The 18669-nt window shown below is 44.5% G+C and overlaps 2 protein-coding genes across 2 annotated transcripts; one reads left to right on the forward strand and one right to left on the reverse strand.

The window, feature by feature from the left end:
• Positions 1 to 1756: 1756 nt before the first annotated feature.
• Positions 1757 to 8605, forward strand: lamp1a (lysosomal associated membrane protein 1a). The gene is made up of 9 exons (XM_017441938.3): positions 1757 to 2122; positions 4836 to 4942; positions 5020 to 5239; positions 5313 to 5474; positions 5559 to 5764; positions 5840 to 5965; positions 6041 to 6107; positions 6178 to 6345; positions 7136 to 8605. Exons 1-9 carry the CDS (start codon positions 2068 to 2070, stop codon positions 7273 to 7275), a joined length of 1251 nt encoding a protein of 416 aa, XP_017297427.1. The 5' UTR covers positions 1757 to 2067; the 3' UTR covers positions 7276 to 8605.
• On the reverse strand, positions 7860 to 17274 carry grtp1a (growth hormone regulated TBC protein 1a). The gene is made up of 8 exons (XM_017441958.3): positions 16717 to 17274; positions 14989 to 15140; positions 14744 to 14902; positions 12139 to 12263; positions 11917 to 12013; positions 10845 to 11017; positions 9231 to 9416; positions 7860 to 9156 (listed from the first exon to the last, which is right to left on the reverse strand). The coding sequence occupies exons 1-8, from the start codon at positions 16767 to 16769 to the stop codon at positions 9064 to 9066; spliced, it is 1038 nt and encodes a 345-aa protein (XP_017297447.1). The 5' UTR covers positions 16770 to 17274; the 3' UTR covers positions 7860 to 9063.
• Positions 17275 to 18669: the final 1395 nt, after the last annotated feature.

An 18669-nucleotide genomic window follows, 5' to 3' on the forward strand; every position in this document is an offset into this window, starting at 1 on the left:
CATGTGCGCAGAAAGCAAATTTATGGAAGTGAAAATAAATCTGCTTTCTGTATCAACATCAAGGAAAGTACGGCCTTAAGTACTTTATTATATGTTAAGTTATAATAAATAAAAAAAAAAACAAAACTTTAAAGTCTGTTGAAAGCTGTGCAGAAAGAATGTGGCAGAGCCCCGTGAGGCTCGAACGGCAGCATTAAAGCTGCCTCTGCGTTCCTTTGGAGGTTTTGCACAACCTCGTGAAGTGGTGAGGATGTCAGCTGACTCACCACTTCACGAGTTCAGTCCGAGCAGACGCTCGCCTACAGCTAATTTACCTCTGGGTTAGATGGTTCACACCGTAAAATACGTCTATTCTGTTCATTAAAGTGCTTAGAAATAGATTTTTTGATTTACCAGGGAATGAACTGAGGCTCAAACGAACTTGTTCCGGTTTGTTTCATGACACTCGGGTGTGATGTTGACATAAGTCATTTTCAAAGTGACGTTCATTCCTGTAAGCCGTTTTGTTTCTCAGTAGGCGTCTCAGCCCAGTTAGTGTCATTTTGTGTTGATGTGAGTTTACTACAGGTCATATCTTACAGTTATTCACTGAGCAGTTAAACACAAAAGACAAAGTTTCTTCTTAAAATGAAGTACAGGTTTGAGCCCACAGGTATGGAAGCCCGTTTCTGCCAGCTGAACGTGAAAAAGAATCACACAGTGTGTCATAACGAGGACGAGGATAAATTTGAGTTTTAAAGACAGAATTATGAGATAAAAAGTCATTTTTCCTCCACCTCAGAGGTCATGTTTTCAGTAGTGTTGGTTTATTTGTCCTTCTGTCTGTTAGCAAGATTACCTAAAAACTAAATAACAGATTCAGGAAATGTTGGGATTGTCATAAAAAAACAAAACACACAAGTGATTTAATTTCTGGTGGTGATCCGAATCCTACATATGGCCTTGGTGGAGGTGTGCGCTCTCCAGCTGCTTCTAGTTATGAGGCATATTTATTAGTTTTAAAGTAATTTTTATTAGTCATATATTTGCATTTTAGTCATTTTTATGAGATAAAAAGTCATATTTGTGAAATGGGTTTCAGATTTTTAGGTATAAGATGTAGTCATATTATGAGATAAAAAGTCATAGTGACATATTCATGAGTTTTAAATTCATAATTATAGGCATAATAGAGACAAAGTGTTTTATGAATTACAATAAGTTTTAGATTAATTTTTATGAGTTACAAAGTCATAATTATAAGATAATAGTGATAACTGTGAAATACAAAGTCATTTTTATGACATACAGTCATGAGTTTTAAAGTCATAGTTATGAAATTCATTTATGACTTTAAAACTTATTGTTTTTAAAGCAGTGCTTCTCTTTGAAGTGGTCTGAACCCGAATTCTGATAGGAATTCCTACATCGGAGTTTATGGATCCAAATCTGAGGAAGGTTTTTATCTTTGCAAATGAAACTCCAGCTGTATTTTCTGGCTGGTTCGAACAATTATTCCCAACAAACTGAACTAAATTGTAGCGATATTCATCCGCTCTCTGATGACGTCACACATCAGGTGTGTGTGTNGGGGGGGGCTGAAAACACCAGAATGATTTCCTTTATGTTTGGTAATAAAAACATCTATAATATAGTTTGTTTATTTGTGACTGATGTTGGCTTCAAAACACTTACAGGCTTCCATACTTCAGCGGACCAATCAGAGGAGAGGAGGCGGTGTCACGTGACTGGATCGCTCTAAGCGTTCTAATTCACGTGACAGACGAAGGGTTTTATTTTTTTTTCCTCCTCTCAGTTCGGCTGGGATCCACGACTTTTGTTATTAATTAATTTATTTGCTCTTTTTCCGCCTTCAGGACGAGCTCCGATGGGGATATTTTTAACAGTAACTTCATTTTCTGTCATTTAATCAGAGGAAGGAGGGGAAACCGGAAGAGCGACATCATCCGCGCGGAGCTAACGGTCCGCGGAGCGAACGACACCCACCTGCGCCTCTTCATCGCTGGGGGGCATTTTTTCTGTTTTTTCGCCTTTTCTTTCGACTGAATTGAAACCTCCACTCGAAAGATGAAAGTCTGCCGGAACCTAACCGCAGTTTTCACCGTCTGCTGGGCGGTTTTAGGTGAGTTTTTTAGCTTTTTTGTCTGTTTTTTCTTGGACCGAACGACGTCAACAAGCTGCCGGGTTAAGATAATAAAAGCCCCTCAAAAATCACATCTTTTACCAAAATAAAGTTGCACCAGTCAGTTCCATCATGGCTTTGTTTTAATTTTTAAAAAAGTATTTTAACTGACAATGAGTTAATTTATTGTAACTAGAACAGAATTTTAATTATTAAAACATCTGATTGGAATCATAAAACCGTCTAAAATGTCTTATTTTTTATTAAATAAACTTCCATATCACAGTAGAATTATATTTTCTTTAATTTCTCCCAAAAAGCCCAAATGTTAAGCCTTTTATCTCATAATAATGAGTCACAAACTAGTAAATATATCAGGTTTTTTTCCTAAAATATATCCACATAAACAGTCAATCAGCTGTCAGATAAGTCAAATAAAGATTTGTAAGTTGATAAATTGGTGTCCTAATTCAGAGTTTTGGTTCCTATTTTGACATTTGATCCGTCAAATTGTTTCCCCCCTTCTCTGTCTTAAAGTTTATCCTATTATTAGATCAAATCTTCTCTCATTTTGTAATTTTCACACATTAAATATTGGTTTTAGTCTGCTGTGAATATTTGTTTTTGTAAATTAATGTACCTCGAACTGAATTGCTGTCCCAACAATCAAACGGTTAATTGAAATTTAAAATAAATCTCATAATCTGTTCAGATTTGAATCAAAACTGAACAGATCTCGGATTATACGTTGGGGATGACTCTTAGCTACTGCCAGTTAGCTGTGGCGTCCATCTTGAAATGATTTCCACCAGAAGTAGCTGTCAAGATGTGATTTTGATTTGAGTTTTTCTGCTCCTAACACATTTTTTGCATCATTAAATGAGAGTTTTGGGGTTAATGTATATTAAGCTCAGAGGGATTTTCATAAAAATGGCGTAAGAAAATAACAAATAACTAAATAAGTTACAGAAATCCTCCCGTTAAGAGTTCAGATTATCTCAACTAATTTCATCTCAGCTCCAACTTCTCGTTTATCGCTCCGTTTCCTCCCCCCGGGGCGACTCGCCTCTCGCTGCTTGTTTCTTTTCAGAAGAAGAAGAGGAAGAACTTCTTCACCTTTTCTGCTCGTTCTCCCTCTCTCTCGACCCCGGGGAACATTTCATAGACTGTCCGAAGAGTCCTCGCCAGCGTTCGGACGTAAACAAACGGCTCGTAGTTGTTGGCAACAAAACTCTGACTGTTTTTGCAGACTCATTAGCCTCGTAGGATAAGCGGTGGACTTTTAGTTGTGAATGATATAATTAGTGGTTAATTTTATCCAAGGGGACACATAAAAACAGAACCTGTCGTGGCTTTAATCAGTCGTAGATGTCGATCCGATGACAGTCTGGAAGTTTCTGACAGGGGGCGGTAAACACCAATGAAGGTTCTGTGGACTTGTTTTTATTCTGTCGCTCGTTTTGTTGATGTGGAGCATCAGATAACCTCCATTGTTGTGTCATTTGAAAGCTTCACATGACGTCTTTGTGTAGCTTTCAGCGCCGGGGGGGGGGGGGCGTCCGTCCCGGTGGCCCGTTTGGACTCATTCAGAGGCGCGTGGTTCTGACAGGCCGGCACATTTCTACCCTTAACGCTCATTCTGTGGTTCTCGCCGCCTCCTCGAAGCTGCAGCTCTGTTCGCAGGAGCTCAGCTTGTGTCTCGGTTTCGGTGTTTCCTCGGTTTCGGTGTTGCCTAAACCTTCGGCTGTGTGTTCGGCTGCTGAACCGAGAGGTGACGCCGGGGTCACCTTAGAGTAACACTCGACTTCCTGCACGGCACAAAAACGGCTGAAACTCAGCCACTTTTGCAGATATTGAGCTACAATCTTGTGTGGGAGTAGCTGAGAGTCATCCCCAACTCATACTCTGAGCACCAACAGACCTCTGTTTAAATTTGGCACACAAGATGCAATTTCTTTATCATTTTTTCCCTATGATGAGCAAATTTTAGGCTCCTTTATTGCTTAATTATGTTACATAATGTGTTTTTCTTTTTATATTTATTTTTGTAGCGCATAAAAAACCAACAGAAGTGGATTAAAGTGCTTTACAAACCGGTGAAACAAAGTTAAAACAATAAAGGAAGAAATAAAATAAAATCCAGGAACACACAAAACCAGTAGCTCTGTTGACTCTGCTTGAATTAAATTAAATTAAATTGATTGAACTGATGCAGGAGTCCTGACTCTCTCTCTCTCTCTCTCTCTCTCACACACACACACACACACACAGACACACATATGTCTGCAGTGTTGATGTAGGAGGAAATAAAACCATAAAAAAATAAATGTTGTTAGTTTTTTAGCTTCCTGTCGCCCTCTAGTGGAGGCTGTAAGAACTGAGGTTTATTTTTGTTTACATGGAGTCGAGTTTCAGAGGCTCCATTTATATCTTTAACCACAAATACGACGAATAACACCTTCGGCACTCATCGTCTTCATCGTTACACGGACCAGCCTATCTGAAGAAGTTAGGAAGCTATCATTTAAATTAAATATGTTTGTTTTTAATCCCCGCAGTAAATCTGACCCTACTAGTAATCCAAGAATGTATTCACGCTTATTTTTAAAAATAAAACTAGAAAAATAAAATCCAGGTTTAATATTAAGTTAAACAAAAAAGAAGAAATATACTGTCTGAGTGTCCTCTCTGTCCTCTCTGTCCCCGTCCACAGGTTGTCTCCAGGCGGTGACTCTTGAAGTGAATGAGGGAAACTCCACCTGCATCAAAGCTGAGCTGTCGGCGTCTCTCTCCATCACCTACGTCTCCTCCAACAGCTCGGTGAGTTCACAGTTCTGACGCTCATTGAGTCGCCAAACGATGTGATGTCTTATTCGTCTCGCTCGTCTCCCCCTCAGAGGACGGTTTCTGTCCCTCTGCCCGACTCCGCCTCGGTGGACGCAGCTAACAGCTCGTGCGGCGCCGACGGCAGCCCGGCGCAGCTGGTGGCGGCGTTTGGAGCGGGCCACGCCCTCGGCCTGAGCTTCTCCACCAATGGAAGCGTCTACAGCGTAAGGAACCTGACCCTGCGGTACAACCTGAGCGATGCGTCGCTCTTCCCCGAGGCCAGCAGCTCCGGTGAGTCTTGAGTCCAAATTTTAGATCAGGGGGCGTGTCCCAGCCAGGATCTAACGAGGTGTTTGTTCTCCAGGTGTGGTCACCGTGACGAATGACTCCGTGGAGATCTGGGCGCCAATCAACACCACCTACCGCTGCATGAGTCCCACCACCATCGTAGCCAGCGGCGACTCCGTCACTTTCTCCCGCATGAAGCTGGAGGCGTACATGCCCGGGAACGACCTGAGTCCAGCAGGTAGAACCCTGACAGCGTTCTTTGCCCCGCCCCGTTGTTTTCTCTCCCGCTTCAAGCCCATTTTGACTCGTGCGCCTCCCACAGAGAGCGTGTGTACGGCCGATCAAAGCACCACGCCGGCCACTCCGACCACCGCCGGAACTACAACGACGGCAGCCCCCGCGCCCACACCGCCAGGAGCACCCGAACGCGGCACCTACTCCGTGAAGGACAGCAACGGCACCGAATGCCTCCTGGCCCAGATGGGGCTGCAGCTGAACGTCTCCTACGTCTCTCAGTCTCAGAATAAGGTGAGCCGGAGCAGGAAGCTCCGCTTACATCATCCCCAGTTTCAGACAAACTAACCGGCTTCTCGTCTTTGCCAGACGGTCCAAGAATTATTCAACCTGACTCCCAACCTGACGAGCTGGTCGGGGTCGTGCGGCGCCAGCAGAGCCACGCTGGTGTTGACCCAGGAGCCAACGTTGACGCTCAGCTTCACCTTCACTATGGTAACGTTTGAACTTCAGTTCGTGTGCTTGTGAGCGTCAAGACGGCGAGTCGTTCACCTCGTCTTCCATCCACAGAACACGACGACCAACAAGTACCGCCTGAGTGGGATGGGCCTGCAGGCCAACTGGACCGACATGGCCGGTGAGTCGCCTGAGTGTCCCGACTCGCTGTGGGTGGACGAGTTCTGACCCGCCTCCCCGTCTCTCCTCAGCTCCGTTCTCAGCCAGTAACGCCAGTTTGGACTTCCTGCGGAGCACGCTGGGCCACTCTTACATGTGCAACGCTGAGCAAACCCTGCAGGTGGCGCCGGCCTTCTCTCTCAACACGTTCAGACTGCAGGTCCAGCCGTTCGGCGTCAAGACGAAGCAGTTTGCTGCAGGTTTGTTTCACATTCTTCTTCTACTCGTTATCGTTGCTGCTACTTTAGACCTCGATCGCGGCGTTCTTGTTTGACAGGTCTGAGATCGTTCGGCGTCCTCAAGGGGTTAAATCATAGCTCACAGATAGGAAATTCTTAATAAATACAAGTAATTTGTCATCGGAACATCACACATTTGTAAATGGAGTTCCACAGGGAGGGATTTTAGGCCCCCTCGTTTATTATTCTGTCAGGAGACATGGCATTGATGATGTGATGCTCTGAGCTGCTGTCTCCTGATGACCCAATCGATGCTTTTTTAACAGCATTTTACCTTCATCTTGAGCTTAATTTGGACAAAAGCGTTTTATAAATCGGCGATGAGCTTCAGAGAGAGAAACTTGAAGTCCTCCAGATCAAGTTAAAAATCCTGTTTTTTGTTTTTTTACTTAATTTATAGTTTCAGACACTGCATTAATGAAGTGACAGACAGCATTTTACAATTTAAAAACCTTTACCAGAGCCTTCATCACCTGCAGGATCTCTGGTCTCCCTGAGAAGACTTTAACTGGAGTTAAACCTAAAACCTGCGGCGAGACGCCTCGCCTTTCCGAGGACTGAAGCGTTGATGCTTTCAGAAGCAAACTCAAGACTCGCCTGTTCAGTCTGGCTTTTACTATGAATTATAATTACATTGATATTTGTTTTTAGGGAAATAAAAAGTCACTTTTATTTCCTTTTTTTGAGTCAATATAATATTCCTGTCAGAACCTGAAGGATTTGTTTCGTGGTGTTTTCTGTCTGGCTGCAGCGGAGGAGTGTCAGGTGGACCAGGACCAGATGTTGATACCCATCGTTGTCGGAGCGGCTCTCGCCGGCCTGGTGCTGATCGTCCTCATCGCGTATCTGATCGGCCGGAAGAGGAGCCACGCCGGGTACCAGACCATCTGAGCGCCAACGGAGGAAAGGTGGCGCACAAACCTGAAGCAGCTGCAGGGGCGACCTCTGGATCCTTTTTACCTTTTCCCCTTTACCTGTGGACGAAAACCTGCTGACTTTAAATCATGAGAATCATGAGAAATCAAAGATGGAGGTCAAGGGTTTGGTTCCACTCTTTTTTTTGAAGTTCTAGATAAAATTAGCTTGAGCTGCTGCTTCCTGTTTTTAGCCGTGCGATTATCGGGGCACCTAAAGACGCAGAGGGACTCCAACGAGTCCTAAAAGCTTTTCAAAATTGACGTTTTCCTTTCTGACGTTCGACGTTGATCCTCTGTGAAAAGGGCCTCTGGATGCATCTTAAACCTCCACAGAAAAATCTGGAAAAAGGAAAACTCGAGATTTTTCTCTTTGAGCGTAAAGTTCAGATGAATCCTTACAGACCCACACTGAGTACGAGCAGCTAAAGGTACATTTTTTATCTAAAATATTACCGATCGGATCAGTTTGCTGCTTCAGATCCTCCCCGTCAGTGCCCGTTTTATTTCATTTCAGTTTGAGGCATTTATTCCCAAGTTTTAACTTTCAGATTGCTGCTCGTCTGTTTGTTTCATTGAAGCTGCGTGGATTTAAATTAGCAGCAGGTAATCCGGTCAAAATGATCCCGGGATGCTTTATTTTAATTTTTTTTACTTTCTGCCCACAAAAGGTTGTCTCCAGACCCTTATTTCGATCATATCATCGACTTGTAGCTGGAGCCACGCAGTACAAGCGCCCCCTGGTGGCTCACTCCGGTACAATTCTTAAGCCCCTCCCCCCTCCATGTAAACAAATGGGCCATTTTCCTGACTTAAAAATTAAATTACCTTCCAGATAATTTCTATCAGGTGTTGATTTTTGTTGATTCAAGTAGTTCTTGCCTCGCTGCTGTTTGTTTAAATGTATTTTATTTTAATTTTTTTAAGTTTTTTGAGGCTTAAAAGTGTCACATTACAATGACTGGCGACCTGTTGGCGAGGTAGGAGGGTGAGAAGGCGGGACTATCGAGGGCATGGACCCACGTCTGGCGTTATTAATTCAATATGGCGGCACCAAAAAAGAAAATTAAAAAACAAGACATTTTAGCTTCATTTTAGAACAATGGAAGTTAACGGAGTCGCTTCGTCCATCTTTAAGTTTCAATCTAACGCTGTGGAATAATTCTAAAATGCTCCTTTAATTTGACAAATTTAGCCCATTCTGGGTAGATGTGGGCTGTTGTTTTGCTCTTATTTTTATAGAAAATAGTTGATCTATTTTCTGTTACGCAACTTACTGCAGGTTAATAAAAATGTTCAAAAACGCACCCCCATCGTGATTAATGATTAATGTGGGAAAGAAGAAGCAGTTCTTTGTGTCTCTTTCACCACAGTGTATTTAGAAATGTGCGTACAACCTAAACACAGATAACAACTACGTGTAGTGGACACTGAAATGTTTCAAAAAATAAAACTTTCTACAATGAAATACTTCGAACTGACATCATCGATCTTCATTTACCCTCAGAAACAAACAATTCGTGATTAAGACGACATGAAATGCTGCGCTTACATTCAGAAATATTTAACTCTTCTTAACAGAAAACTTACAGCTGAGCCTCGTCTCTTCTGGAAAATTTCACTTCATCTCTAAAGGAATCATCTTCCTTCAGTGTATGCTTTAAGACAGTGACTCGGATGAATCGAAGGAGGAAAAAAAAACAAAAAAAGTGCAAATACGCTGCTCGGTTCTCGCCCCGTCTGGAATGTGGATTTGTTGCCCGGTTCAGGATCCCTCAGCAGCGATCCGAGCTCGGCACGCCGCTCGGAGCTTCGTCAGCGTGGCCGTGGAGAGACTTCCTGGTTCAGTGAAGATTTGCTGGGAACAAAAGGATCATCAGATTACAGGAACCAGATTTAAAAACGACGCTTTCCTCCAGCGTGACGACCTACCTGCATGAAGGCATGACACTCCTCGACGAACGGCCCGCGGGCGATCCGTTTGAAGGCTTCGCAGACGTCCGGCAGCGACCGGGCCTGCTCGATCTCGGCCTGGTTGTGGTGGATCAGCGTCAGGGCGACACGGAACAGGATCTTCGAGCCCTCGTAGAAAAGGCAATCCCAAATCCTCAGAACCGTCTGCAACAACAACAACACCGTCAGCCACGGACATTTCAGGAATGTCATTCAGTCAAACACATCTACAGAACTCTAAAAGTTAAATAAACTGTTTTTAATGTTTTAGTTAATAATCTCTGAAGAGGCTGATTTGTGGGGCGGAGTTCATGACGAGCGCTGTGCCACGGCTGGCTAAGAACGCCGCTACAGAAACGGAAGAAGAAGAAGTTTTTGAACACGAAGAAACGCCAGAAGACTTGGTGGGAGGAACGGATCTACAACCGTACCAGTATGAACCTGAACCGACGGCTGGATCTCCAGAATCAGATAAGAAAACTCTTCAGGTTCGGATTCTGATGATCACCAGGACCGTCATGGCCGACAAAACAACGCACCTAACGACCGAGATGAGAACATGGAACAGATTACCCCCAGATCGTTGTCATGACATCAGCACACAACTCTGAAAATCAACATAAAGACGGCAGGCGAGAGCTAACGATGCTAACTCAAAGCTAACAATGCTAACTTGAAGCTAACCCGATGCTAACTCAAAGCTAACAATGTTTACTCAAAGCTAAAGATGCTAACTGGATGCTGACTTGAAGCTAAACTGATGCTAACAATGCTAACTTGAAGCAAACCCAATGCTAATGATGCTAAATTGAAGCTAACTTGATGTTAACTCGAAGCTAACAATGTTTACTCAAAGCTAAAGATGCTAACTCAAAGCTAATGATGTTTACTCAAAGCTAAAGATGCTAACCTGATGCTAACTTGAAGCTAACCTGATGCTGACTTGAAGCTAAACTGATGCTAACTTGAAGCAAAACTGATGCCAACAATGCTAACTTGAAGCTAACCCGATGTTAACTCAAAGCTAACGATGTTTACTCAAAGCTAAAGATGCTAACCTGATGCTAACTTGAAGCTAACCTGATGCTAACTTGAAGCTAACCCGATGCTAACTTGAAGCTAACCCGATGCTAACTTGAAGCTAACCCGATGCTGACCGGATGCTAACTTGTAAACAACGTGAGCACGCTTCAGAGGAGCGTTTATAAACTCACCCCAGAGTAAACTAATCAGCAGCAGTTCAGACTTTTGACTTTTATTTAATCACTCATGCATTGCTATTTTTTCCTTAATACCAAACTGATCTGATTTTTACAAAAAAACAAAAATCACGGCTACATTTTCACTGTTGGCCTCAAAACACGTTTCAGTTCAGTTTAAAGCTCCTTTTCCTTCTTACTAATGACTCGCAGATGTGATCCTGAGGGACCAGCAGGAACCTCTGCACCGGTTCCACCCTCGCCGATGCGTTCCATGTGTGTTTGGAGAACAAACATTGAGGCCAAACCCTCCCGAAGTAAACAGAGGAGAATGGCAACAAGAGCCGCTGCACCGGTTAGCAGGCGAAGCTGAACCCGCAGCCGCCGCGCTCACCTCCACTGGCAGGACGTCGATGAAGAGGCAGATGAACCACCGGGAGACCACGAGGGTCCACATCACGTTCTGGGTCTCCATCACCTGCCACACTCCGGGGACCTTCAGCCTCACCAGCTCGCCCAGAACCTCCTGGTCCGTCTTCAGGCCCAGCATGGCAGGAGTGTAGTAGTCTGGGACCACAGCATACAGAATATCCGAACCTTCAGCTCGTTCAGGAGACGGCTGCTAGGATTTGGTTTTTAAGATTTTTACTTTTTGAAAATATTTAACTTTATCTTCAAACAATTTCCTCATAGAAACATCAAGATTCCTCAATTCCTCTAAAAACATTAAATCTGTTTCAGCTGCTGGTTCTGTTCATGTCCTCTTAGGCTACTTTTAGCTTTTAGCTACAGTTCTGCTATCTTTAGCTCACCCTCTGATCCTTGTAGCTACTGTTGTAGCATTTTGCTACTCTTAGCTTTTAGCTCATCTTCTGCTCCTTTTAGCTCACATGCTGCTCCTTTTAGCTTTTAGCTTGCCTTCTGCTTCTTTTAGCTTTTAGCTCGCCCTCTGCTCCTTTTAGCTTTTAGCTTGTCTTCTGCTCCTTTAAGCTTGCCTTCTGCTTCTTTTAGCTTGGCTTCTGCTCATTTTAGCTCGCCCTCTGCTCCTTTTAACTTTTAACTCGCCTTCTGCTCCTTTTAGCTTTTGGCTCATTTTCAGCTCCTTTTAGCTTTTAGTTTGTCTTCTGCTGCTTTTAGCTCGCCCTCTGCTCCTTTTAGCTTTTAGCTTGTCTTCTGCTCCTTTAAGCTTGCCTTCTGCTTCTTTTCGCTTTTAGCTCGGCCTCTGCTCCTTTTAGCTCCAACAAATCAGTTTCAGCAGATTTCCTTCAGCGCTCAGCTGTCACTTCCTCTTTACAGAAAACATAAAACGTTTTAAACGATAAATTAAGAAAAACAGTCGTTTGTTTTCATCAGTTTTAAAACTAATAACTTCTAAGATGTTCTTCCTAATTTACCATAAAACTGATCTAAACCCGGACAGGTGAGGACCGCGTGATGCTGATCCCAGAGCAGCACGGAACGCACACCTGGTAGGATTCTGCCGAACAGCGCGTCCATCAGCCAGAAGGACTTCTCTTCATCTTTGGTGATGAGGAGCAGGTACCCGGCGACGAAGTTCATCCCCTGGAGACAGACAGACACACAGTTCCTGAATCCTGCCGGAGCACCAAGTGTCGACGGGCATCATTTATCAACTAATAAACGTTTAAATTGAAAATCAAACGACCAAAACCCCAAAGAAGCGTTACCTGGCAGTAGCCTACAGCCGGGTTGTGGTGACCGTAGGCCAGCAGGACATTGTCCAAGGTTATCTGGAGACACGGGATGGATGTCTTGCGGAAGTGGACGTTGTCTGGAAATGTTCTGTTCAGGTCTGAAAGAAGAGAGACTTTAATTCCACCGTGACTATTTGGTGAACAGGTGTACGGCTTGTTGCTTCCTTGTACAGAACCCAGAGACGACTTTTACTGGGAAACAGACACTTTATTAGGTCCAGTTAATCAACCAGCCAATCACAGGGCAGCAACTCGGCGCCCTGTGGAGCATCCCGATGGAGAAGGAAGGAGGTGGTTGTTGGTGCCAGACGGACTGGTCCGAGTATTTCAGAATCTGCTGATCTACTGGGGTTTTTACACTCAACCATCTCTATAGTGTAAAGAGAATGGTCCTGAACGAAGGAAATATCGAGTGAGTGTCAAAGGTCAGAGGAGAAGAAGACAACAGCAGCTTAAATAACAACTCGTTCCAACGGAGGTCTGAGGATCATCATCTCTGGAGGAACAACTCCGACGTCTCTCCTGTCAGCGGAGAACGGGAAACTGAGGCGACAGTTCACACAAAAATCACCACGACTGGACAGCAACGGATTGGAAAGACGACGCCAATCGCCGTTGGGACGCGGTGGAACCGGAGACTCGCGGCGTGGACGTGCAGCTGACAAACCTGCAGCGACCGACGCCATCATGTCGACGAGGACCAGAGTCTCCGAGGAACATTCCCAACGACTTGTTGACTCTATGAATTGAATAATAAAAGGCAGTTCTGAAGGCACAAGGGGGGTCCAACCAGGTACTAGGCAGCGGCTCAGGAGGTAGGGGTTCATCCTGGAGGGTCGCCGGTTCGAGCCCCTGCCCCGTCAGTCTCGGACACTTCACCCGCCTTGCCTACTGGTGGTGGTCAGAGGGCTCGGTGGCGCCGGTGTCATGGCTGCCTCACCTCTGTCAGCTGTGGCTCCAATGTAGTTTACGGCCATCAGTGTGTGAATATGTGAATGGATGAGTGAATGATTGTAGTGTGAAGCGCTTTGGGGTCCTTGGACTACATAAAACGCTGTACAAGTGCGAGCCATTTACCATTTTTACCATTTACTAGAAAGGTGGACGTAATGAAGTGGCTGGTGAGTGAATAAATCAACTGAATTGAACCAGATCTTACATCTAAATGCATTCATTTCACTCAGTTTTACAGATATTAACTAATCTGAGCCAGCTCTTGTCGACTGGCAACCACTGGGCGGGTTTCAACTGACCTTTCAGAGCTAACTGACATCAGCCAGCACAAAATTGGCTGCAGCTCAGCCAGTTTTCCGTATACCGAGCTAAAGGTTGGTGTGATAGTAGCTGAGAATCCTTCACAGCATACTCTGACGTCTCGCCAGGAGATGGGGCGTGACGTGATTTTTACAAGGTTCGACCAAAACAGCCTCCGGGTACAATGAGCTCGGTCCAAAACTCTGAATGCATTCCTTCAAGGAATGACAGGCCTTTAATTCGAGCTCCTTGGCAGCAGAAACAGACTCATCTGTGTAAAAGGGAAGAGCGAACGGCGCCAAACGCACAGAGGAGCACCAGCGTGGGACGACCTGAGGCCCGACTTGGCACCTCATTTCACAGTAAAGACCCAAACGTGCAGAAAGAAAGAAGCTCCTGGTGAGCAGAACCTGCAGAGGCACGAAGAGGCTGAAGGAACGCCGCAGAGGGTGCCGGTCTCATTCTTGTGTCTCGGGTCTCTACTTGTTGGAACATTTCACCAAGAGCATTCATAACGTTCTTGGTTCAAGTTCAATTTATACAAAAATTCTCTGCGGTGGTCGGGACTTTTCACAGGAAATGGGACAATATCCAGACCCTCCAGGATTTCGCGATGTTGCGATCACAACTATTAACGCAAAATCAAGCAAACTCCGCGAAATCGCAACTTTTTGCAACTTTGCCCAAAACACAGCAACTTTAACCCAATATTTATTGTTTCTAAAGTGATTCGCCACCGTTTCTGCAGTCTAGTCTCTTCTTTGTGGGTTTGTGTAGCGTGGAATACAAAATAACCCCAAATAACTCAGGAAGAAGACATGTGACGTCACTTCCTGTTAACATCAGAATGCCGGGAGCGTGCAGGAGCAGCGACCGAAGCCAAAATGTGCGCTAATGCTTCACATTTGCCCACAAAGATTTCAGCAAACCAGTTTCCTCCCCAGCTGCAGCTGTTTTGCACGTCCTGCAGTGTAATCATGGAACATAAACGCATCGACAAACACTTTGTGTCTGCAAAACATGTGAGGAGAGCTGCAGACCAGGGACAATCCAGAAATGCTCATGAATGTCAGTTTAGAAGCTATCAAAGTTCTCAAATAAAGCACCTTTTGAGAATGTCAATGTTTGTTGGGAATTATCTTACAAAACTAGGAAGTAGTTTTGGTTTATATATTAAAAGTTATGGTTGTTTATTGATTTTAGTAAAAAAAAAAAAAAATCCAAATTTTCATCACAACTTTTAGGAAAATGCCCTGCGAAATCAGGCATTTTAGCCGCAACAATCACAAAAAATGCCCACAAAATCCTGGAGGGATTGGTTAACCTGTTCTGATGGTCTCCGCGAGCTTGGGGTCGTGCTGGGCTGCCAGCAGGGACTGGTAGTACCCCGGGTTCTTCTCCAGCTGGTCCTGAGCGCCGCTAGCCGCCATCCAGACCAAAGCCCGGTGCTGGTTGGGAATCCCCTTCCGGACGTAGCGCTTTACTGAATCAGACAGGCAAAGGTTTAGTTGCGTTTTGTTTTTTTTCCAGCTTGTTCTTACGAGGGGTTTTCCCGGTTTTCCCACTCACGTTTTACACTCTTCTGCACCTTGCTTTTACCCTTCAGCAGTTTGGACCACTTGATGGCCCGTCGGGTCAGCACGACCAGGTACTCGGACATGAGCTCCTCGTACGACTCGTAATCGAAGTCCTCGGAGCGCTCAAAGCCGTACGGATCCACTCTGGTCCAAAGAAGAAAAAAAGTTAGAAACTACAGATGGTCGGCTTCGAGCCACCTGGAACTAAACAGACCTAAGCTAAGATCAGCCGAAGTGAACTCGCAGCTCATGGACTTCAGAAGGAAGGAAGATGAGACAGCGTGGGTGAAAGTGGCTTTAGGTAACACGATAATCCTCCAGCAGCTTAACCTGCAACAAAGTTGCTCCCGAGGAATTACCGCAGCTACACACCGTCGGTTCAATGGATCGGTACATTTGTTCAGAACCTGTTGAAGCTTCGAACGGCTGGAACCTGAGCTGCTAAACGAGTCAGAAGTGGAAAAAAAAAACAGATTTTTTTTTGCCATAAATGAGTCCATAAAGACAAAAATGGCAAATAATCTCCCTTTAAATCGACATTTTCCCAACGTTTACGTCTTCAGAAATAATCCTTTTACTTCCTTTTTAAAACTGGTGGGAAATCCCTTCGTTTAATATTTGGCTTCAACGTGAAGCTCGGGGATTCTCCAGACCGATGAAAATCTGAGGTTTGTAAAGCAGCGCTCTGGCTTGTTGCCAAGTGACAAACCCCCAAATCTGAACAAACGACGCATCGTTCTGAAGCTTCTGAGATGGACGATTTGAAAAATAAAAACCTTTTCTCTTTGTGACCATCTTACCCAGCACGGGTCACGATTTACGGTGCTGTAAGCTACAAAAACCCACCCCACGTCCTGAAAACACACACCGCGTCCACACGGAAACAAAACAATTCTTTCTTAGTTGTTTTAAAAAAGCATCTCCATGTTCACAGGAAATGACCCAAGACGCAGGACTATGACATCATTATTGTCAAAAAGTTGCATCTTTGGACGTCTTCACAAAAGTTTGAGGTTGTATTTTACTCTGGAACCCATTTTCACAACTGAAACACCGTTTCTGTGTGGACGCGACGCCGAGAAGACTTTAAATAAAGTTTCTCACAGAGCTGCCGCCTTGCAGCGAGACGGCCGCAGATTTAAACGTCTTACCCCTGTTAGCCAACAAAGCGCTTTTCATTTCCTATCTGGCAACCCTGCCGCGTACGGGTTTGTGGCCGCGGCGGCCCGGGCGGCGTAGCCACGAAGCGCCGCCTGGGTTTCTGCACCGTCAAATGAGCGAATGTCGCATTAAGGGAAACAAAAATCTGTACGAGGACAGGAGAGACAAGAAACCGGTGGGAAGAAACGCCATTTTTAACGCCGCAGGAGGTGGGAGGAGCTTCACGGGAGTTCTGGCCCCGATGGAAGGCGTGGGGCGAAAACGTACCCGTTCCACGCCGGAGCACGGAGGTAGTCGACACGTCGCGTACCTGTAGTTGTCACCTTCGGGCGGCCAGACTCGGGTTCCTCATGAGCCACTTCTGGCCCGCGGACCTTCTGTTGCCGCCTCAGCGATTATCGTGATATTTTCTGACATCGATATTTCGACGTACCGCCATCTGAAGGACCCGAATAAAAGGCTGAAACCGGTCCCACATCCCGGGGACGACAGTGACCCGTTGGGGGTAATTATGAGCTAAAATTTCAGCTTTTTAAAATCTTTTAGCTGTTTCACCCACCTGTCCACTCGGTCTTTAGCTTTGGTCCCGTTGGTGGACTTTACCGGCTCCATTCCGCTCCTGAAATCTAGACCTTTAAAATCCCGGCATGGATCCTTCAGAGCTGCGTTTCTCCCCCCAAAAAAGAGGTTAAAAGTGTCCCGAACAAACTTGTATTTTTATTTTATTTTTAAGTTCTCCTCCTCTCCATGTTTGCGGAGGAGGAAGGAAGGAGAACCGGGACACCAGCTGCCGTTTCCTGCGGGATTAAACTCGCTTTGTCTCGTAAATTAAAGAAGCTTTCGGGCTTTTCTCTACCATCAGGTGAGCTGCTTCAGATTAACTCCTTGGATTATTTGATCGACCGGACTCGGGTCGCCATCGTGCACCTGCTCCTTCCTGCTCGGTCCGCGGCTTCACGGAGCTTTTAGGAAGCAAAAACCCCGAATAACGACCAGGAAAGACCGTGTCCTCGATGGCTTCTCGGTCACTTTTTACCCCCCTGTCCGGGTTTTAACTCCGCAGAGGATTTGCAGCGTTTGTCCCGCCGCAATCAGGTCTAATGCTGCGTTCACGGGAGCCTCGGATTTTCCTTCGCAAAGTGACCCGTGGTGCGTTCACGAAAACAACATTGACTTTTTTTGTTTGTTTGTTTGTTTATCAATATAAGTTTGACTTTGCTCAATTTTCGCAAGTAAATATCACTCAGGTGGGCGCTTCAGGTAAAGAAAAAGCGTGTCAATAAGTTTAAAGTCGGTCAAAATGTCACCGCACATTTATTTTTATTTAAGCGTATTTAATATATTTAAATAACTACATTGTATTTAATATAGTAACGAATATTTTACATTCATATACACGTCACCACTCCTGCCTCAGCGAAAGATTCATAACATAAAAGTGCATTAAACGCGTCGAAACAGTCAGTGCTGACGTGTCCGACTACACGCGAATGCAGCAAAGCTCTCAGTCGCGCCCTGTACGTTTTAGCCACGTAGCAGCCCAGGTAAACACAGGTGAATACAGGTAAACACACCTGAGGAACTGGACCTCTGCTCGTGTAGTGAAAGTCCTCTGAAGTATAACTCTGATATAATTAAATAAAGTCACAGAAAAGAGTTATAAATGCATGAACACGTGAGGTTCTTCCGGATTTTGTCACAATAAATAGAAATAGTTGAAACCATTAAAGCAAAATTCATTTAGTTTCTCATAATTTGAAGCCCCTAAGTCATAATTATTAGATCGCATCACATAATTATGTGATTTTTTTATTATAAAAGTGGTGGAAATGAGCTTCTTTTACTGGATAAAATAAAAGCACACAAACCTAAAGGCATATTTGGTAGCGTTTGTTTGTCTGTGATCAACTTGATCATCTTTTTAGTAAATCTGAATCACAGCGACAACTTTGTTTCAGAGAGGAATAACAAAAAAAAACAACACTTTTTTATTTGTGTAACAGATAAAACAACAAAATACAAACAGTAGTCTTTATATTGAACATTACTTAAGTTTTAATTCAAGCATTTTTGACCTACATTACACATAGATATACAGTATGAAGGCCTCAGTCTCTTCTCCTCGTGTTAAAAGGTAGACACGCCCATAAACTAGAGAAGAAGCCCTTCAGTCTGTGTGTGGTTTACTGGATCGGAGGCATGAATGGACCCCCAACTACTGACATATTTGGCTCGGCTGTTTGACCATTAATCCACTCGGAACAAGCCTCACTTTGTCCCATTTTAAGCGGGGTCGAGCCCTCTCTCTCTCTCCCCCTGCATAAAAATACACTCAGAGCTTTTAAACATGAGCCTGCCAAGTTAAATAAATAATAATAATTTATCACTTTTTCTTGAAGAAGAGCAAAAACTGGGACTTCCTGCGCCAACCTAGAAGTTAAAGGTGTCTGTGAATCGTATTATTTTGGGTTTATATGTTTGTTTGACTGAAGGATCTCCATAATTGATGGTT

Source organism: Kryptolebias marmoratus, linkage group LG15 (genome assembly GCF_001649575.2).
Source record: "Kryptolebias marmoratus isolate JLee-2015 linkage group LG15, ASM164957v2, whole genome shotgun sequence".
Classification (NCBI taxonomy): domain Eukaryota; kingdom Metazoa; phylum Chordata; class Actinopteri; order Cyprinodontiformes; family Rivulidae; genus Kryptolebias; species Kryptolebias marmoratus.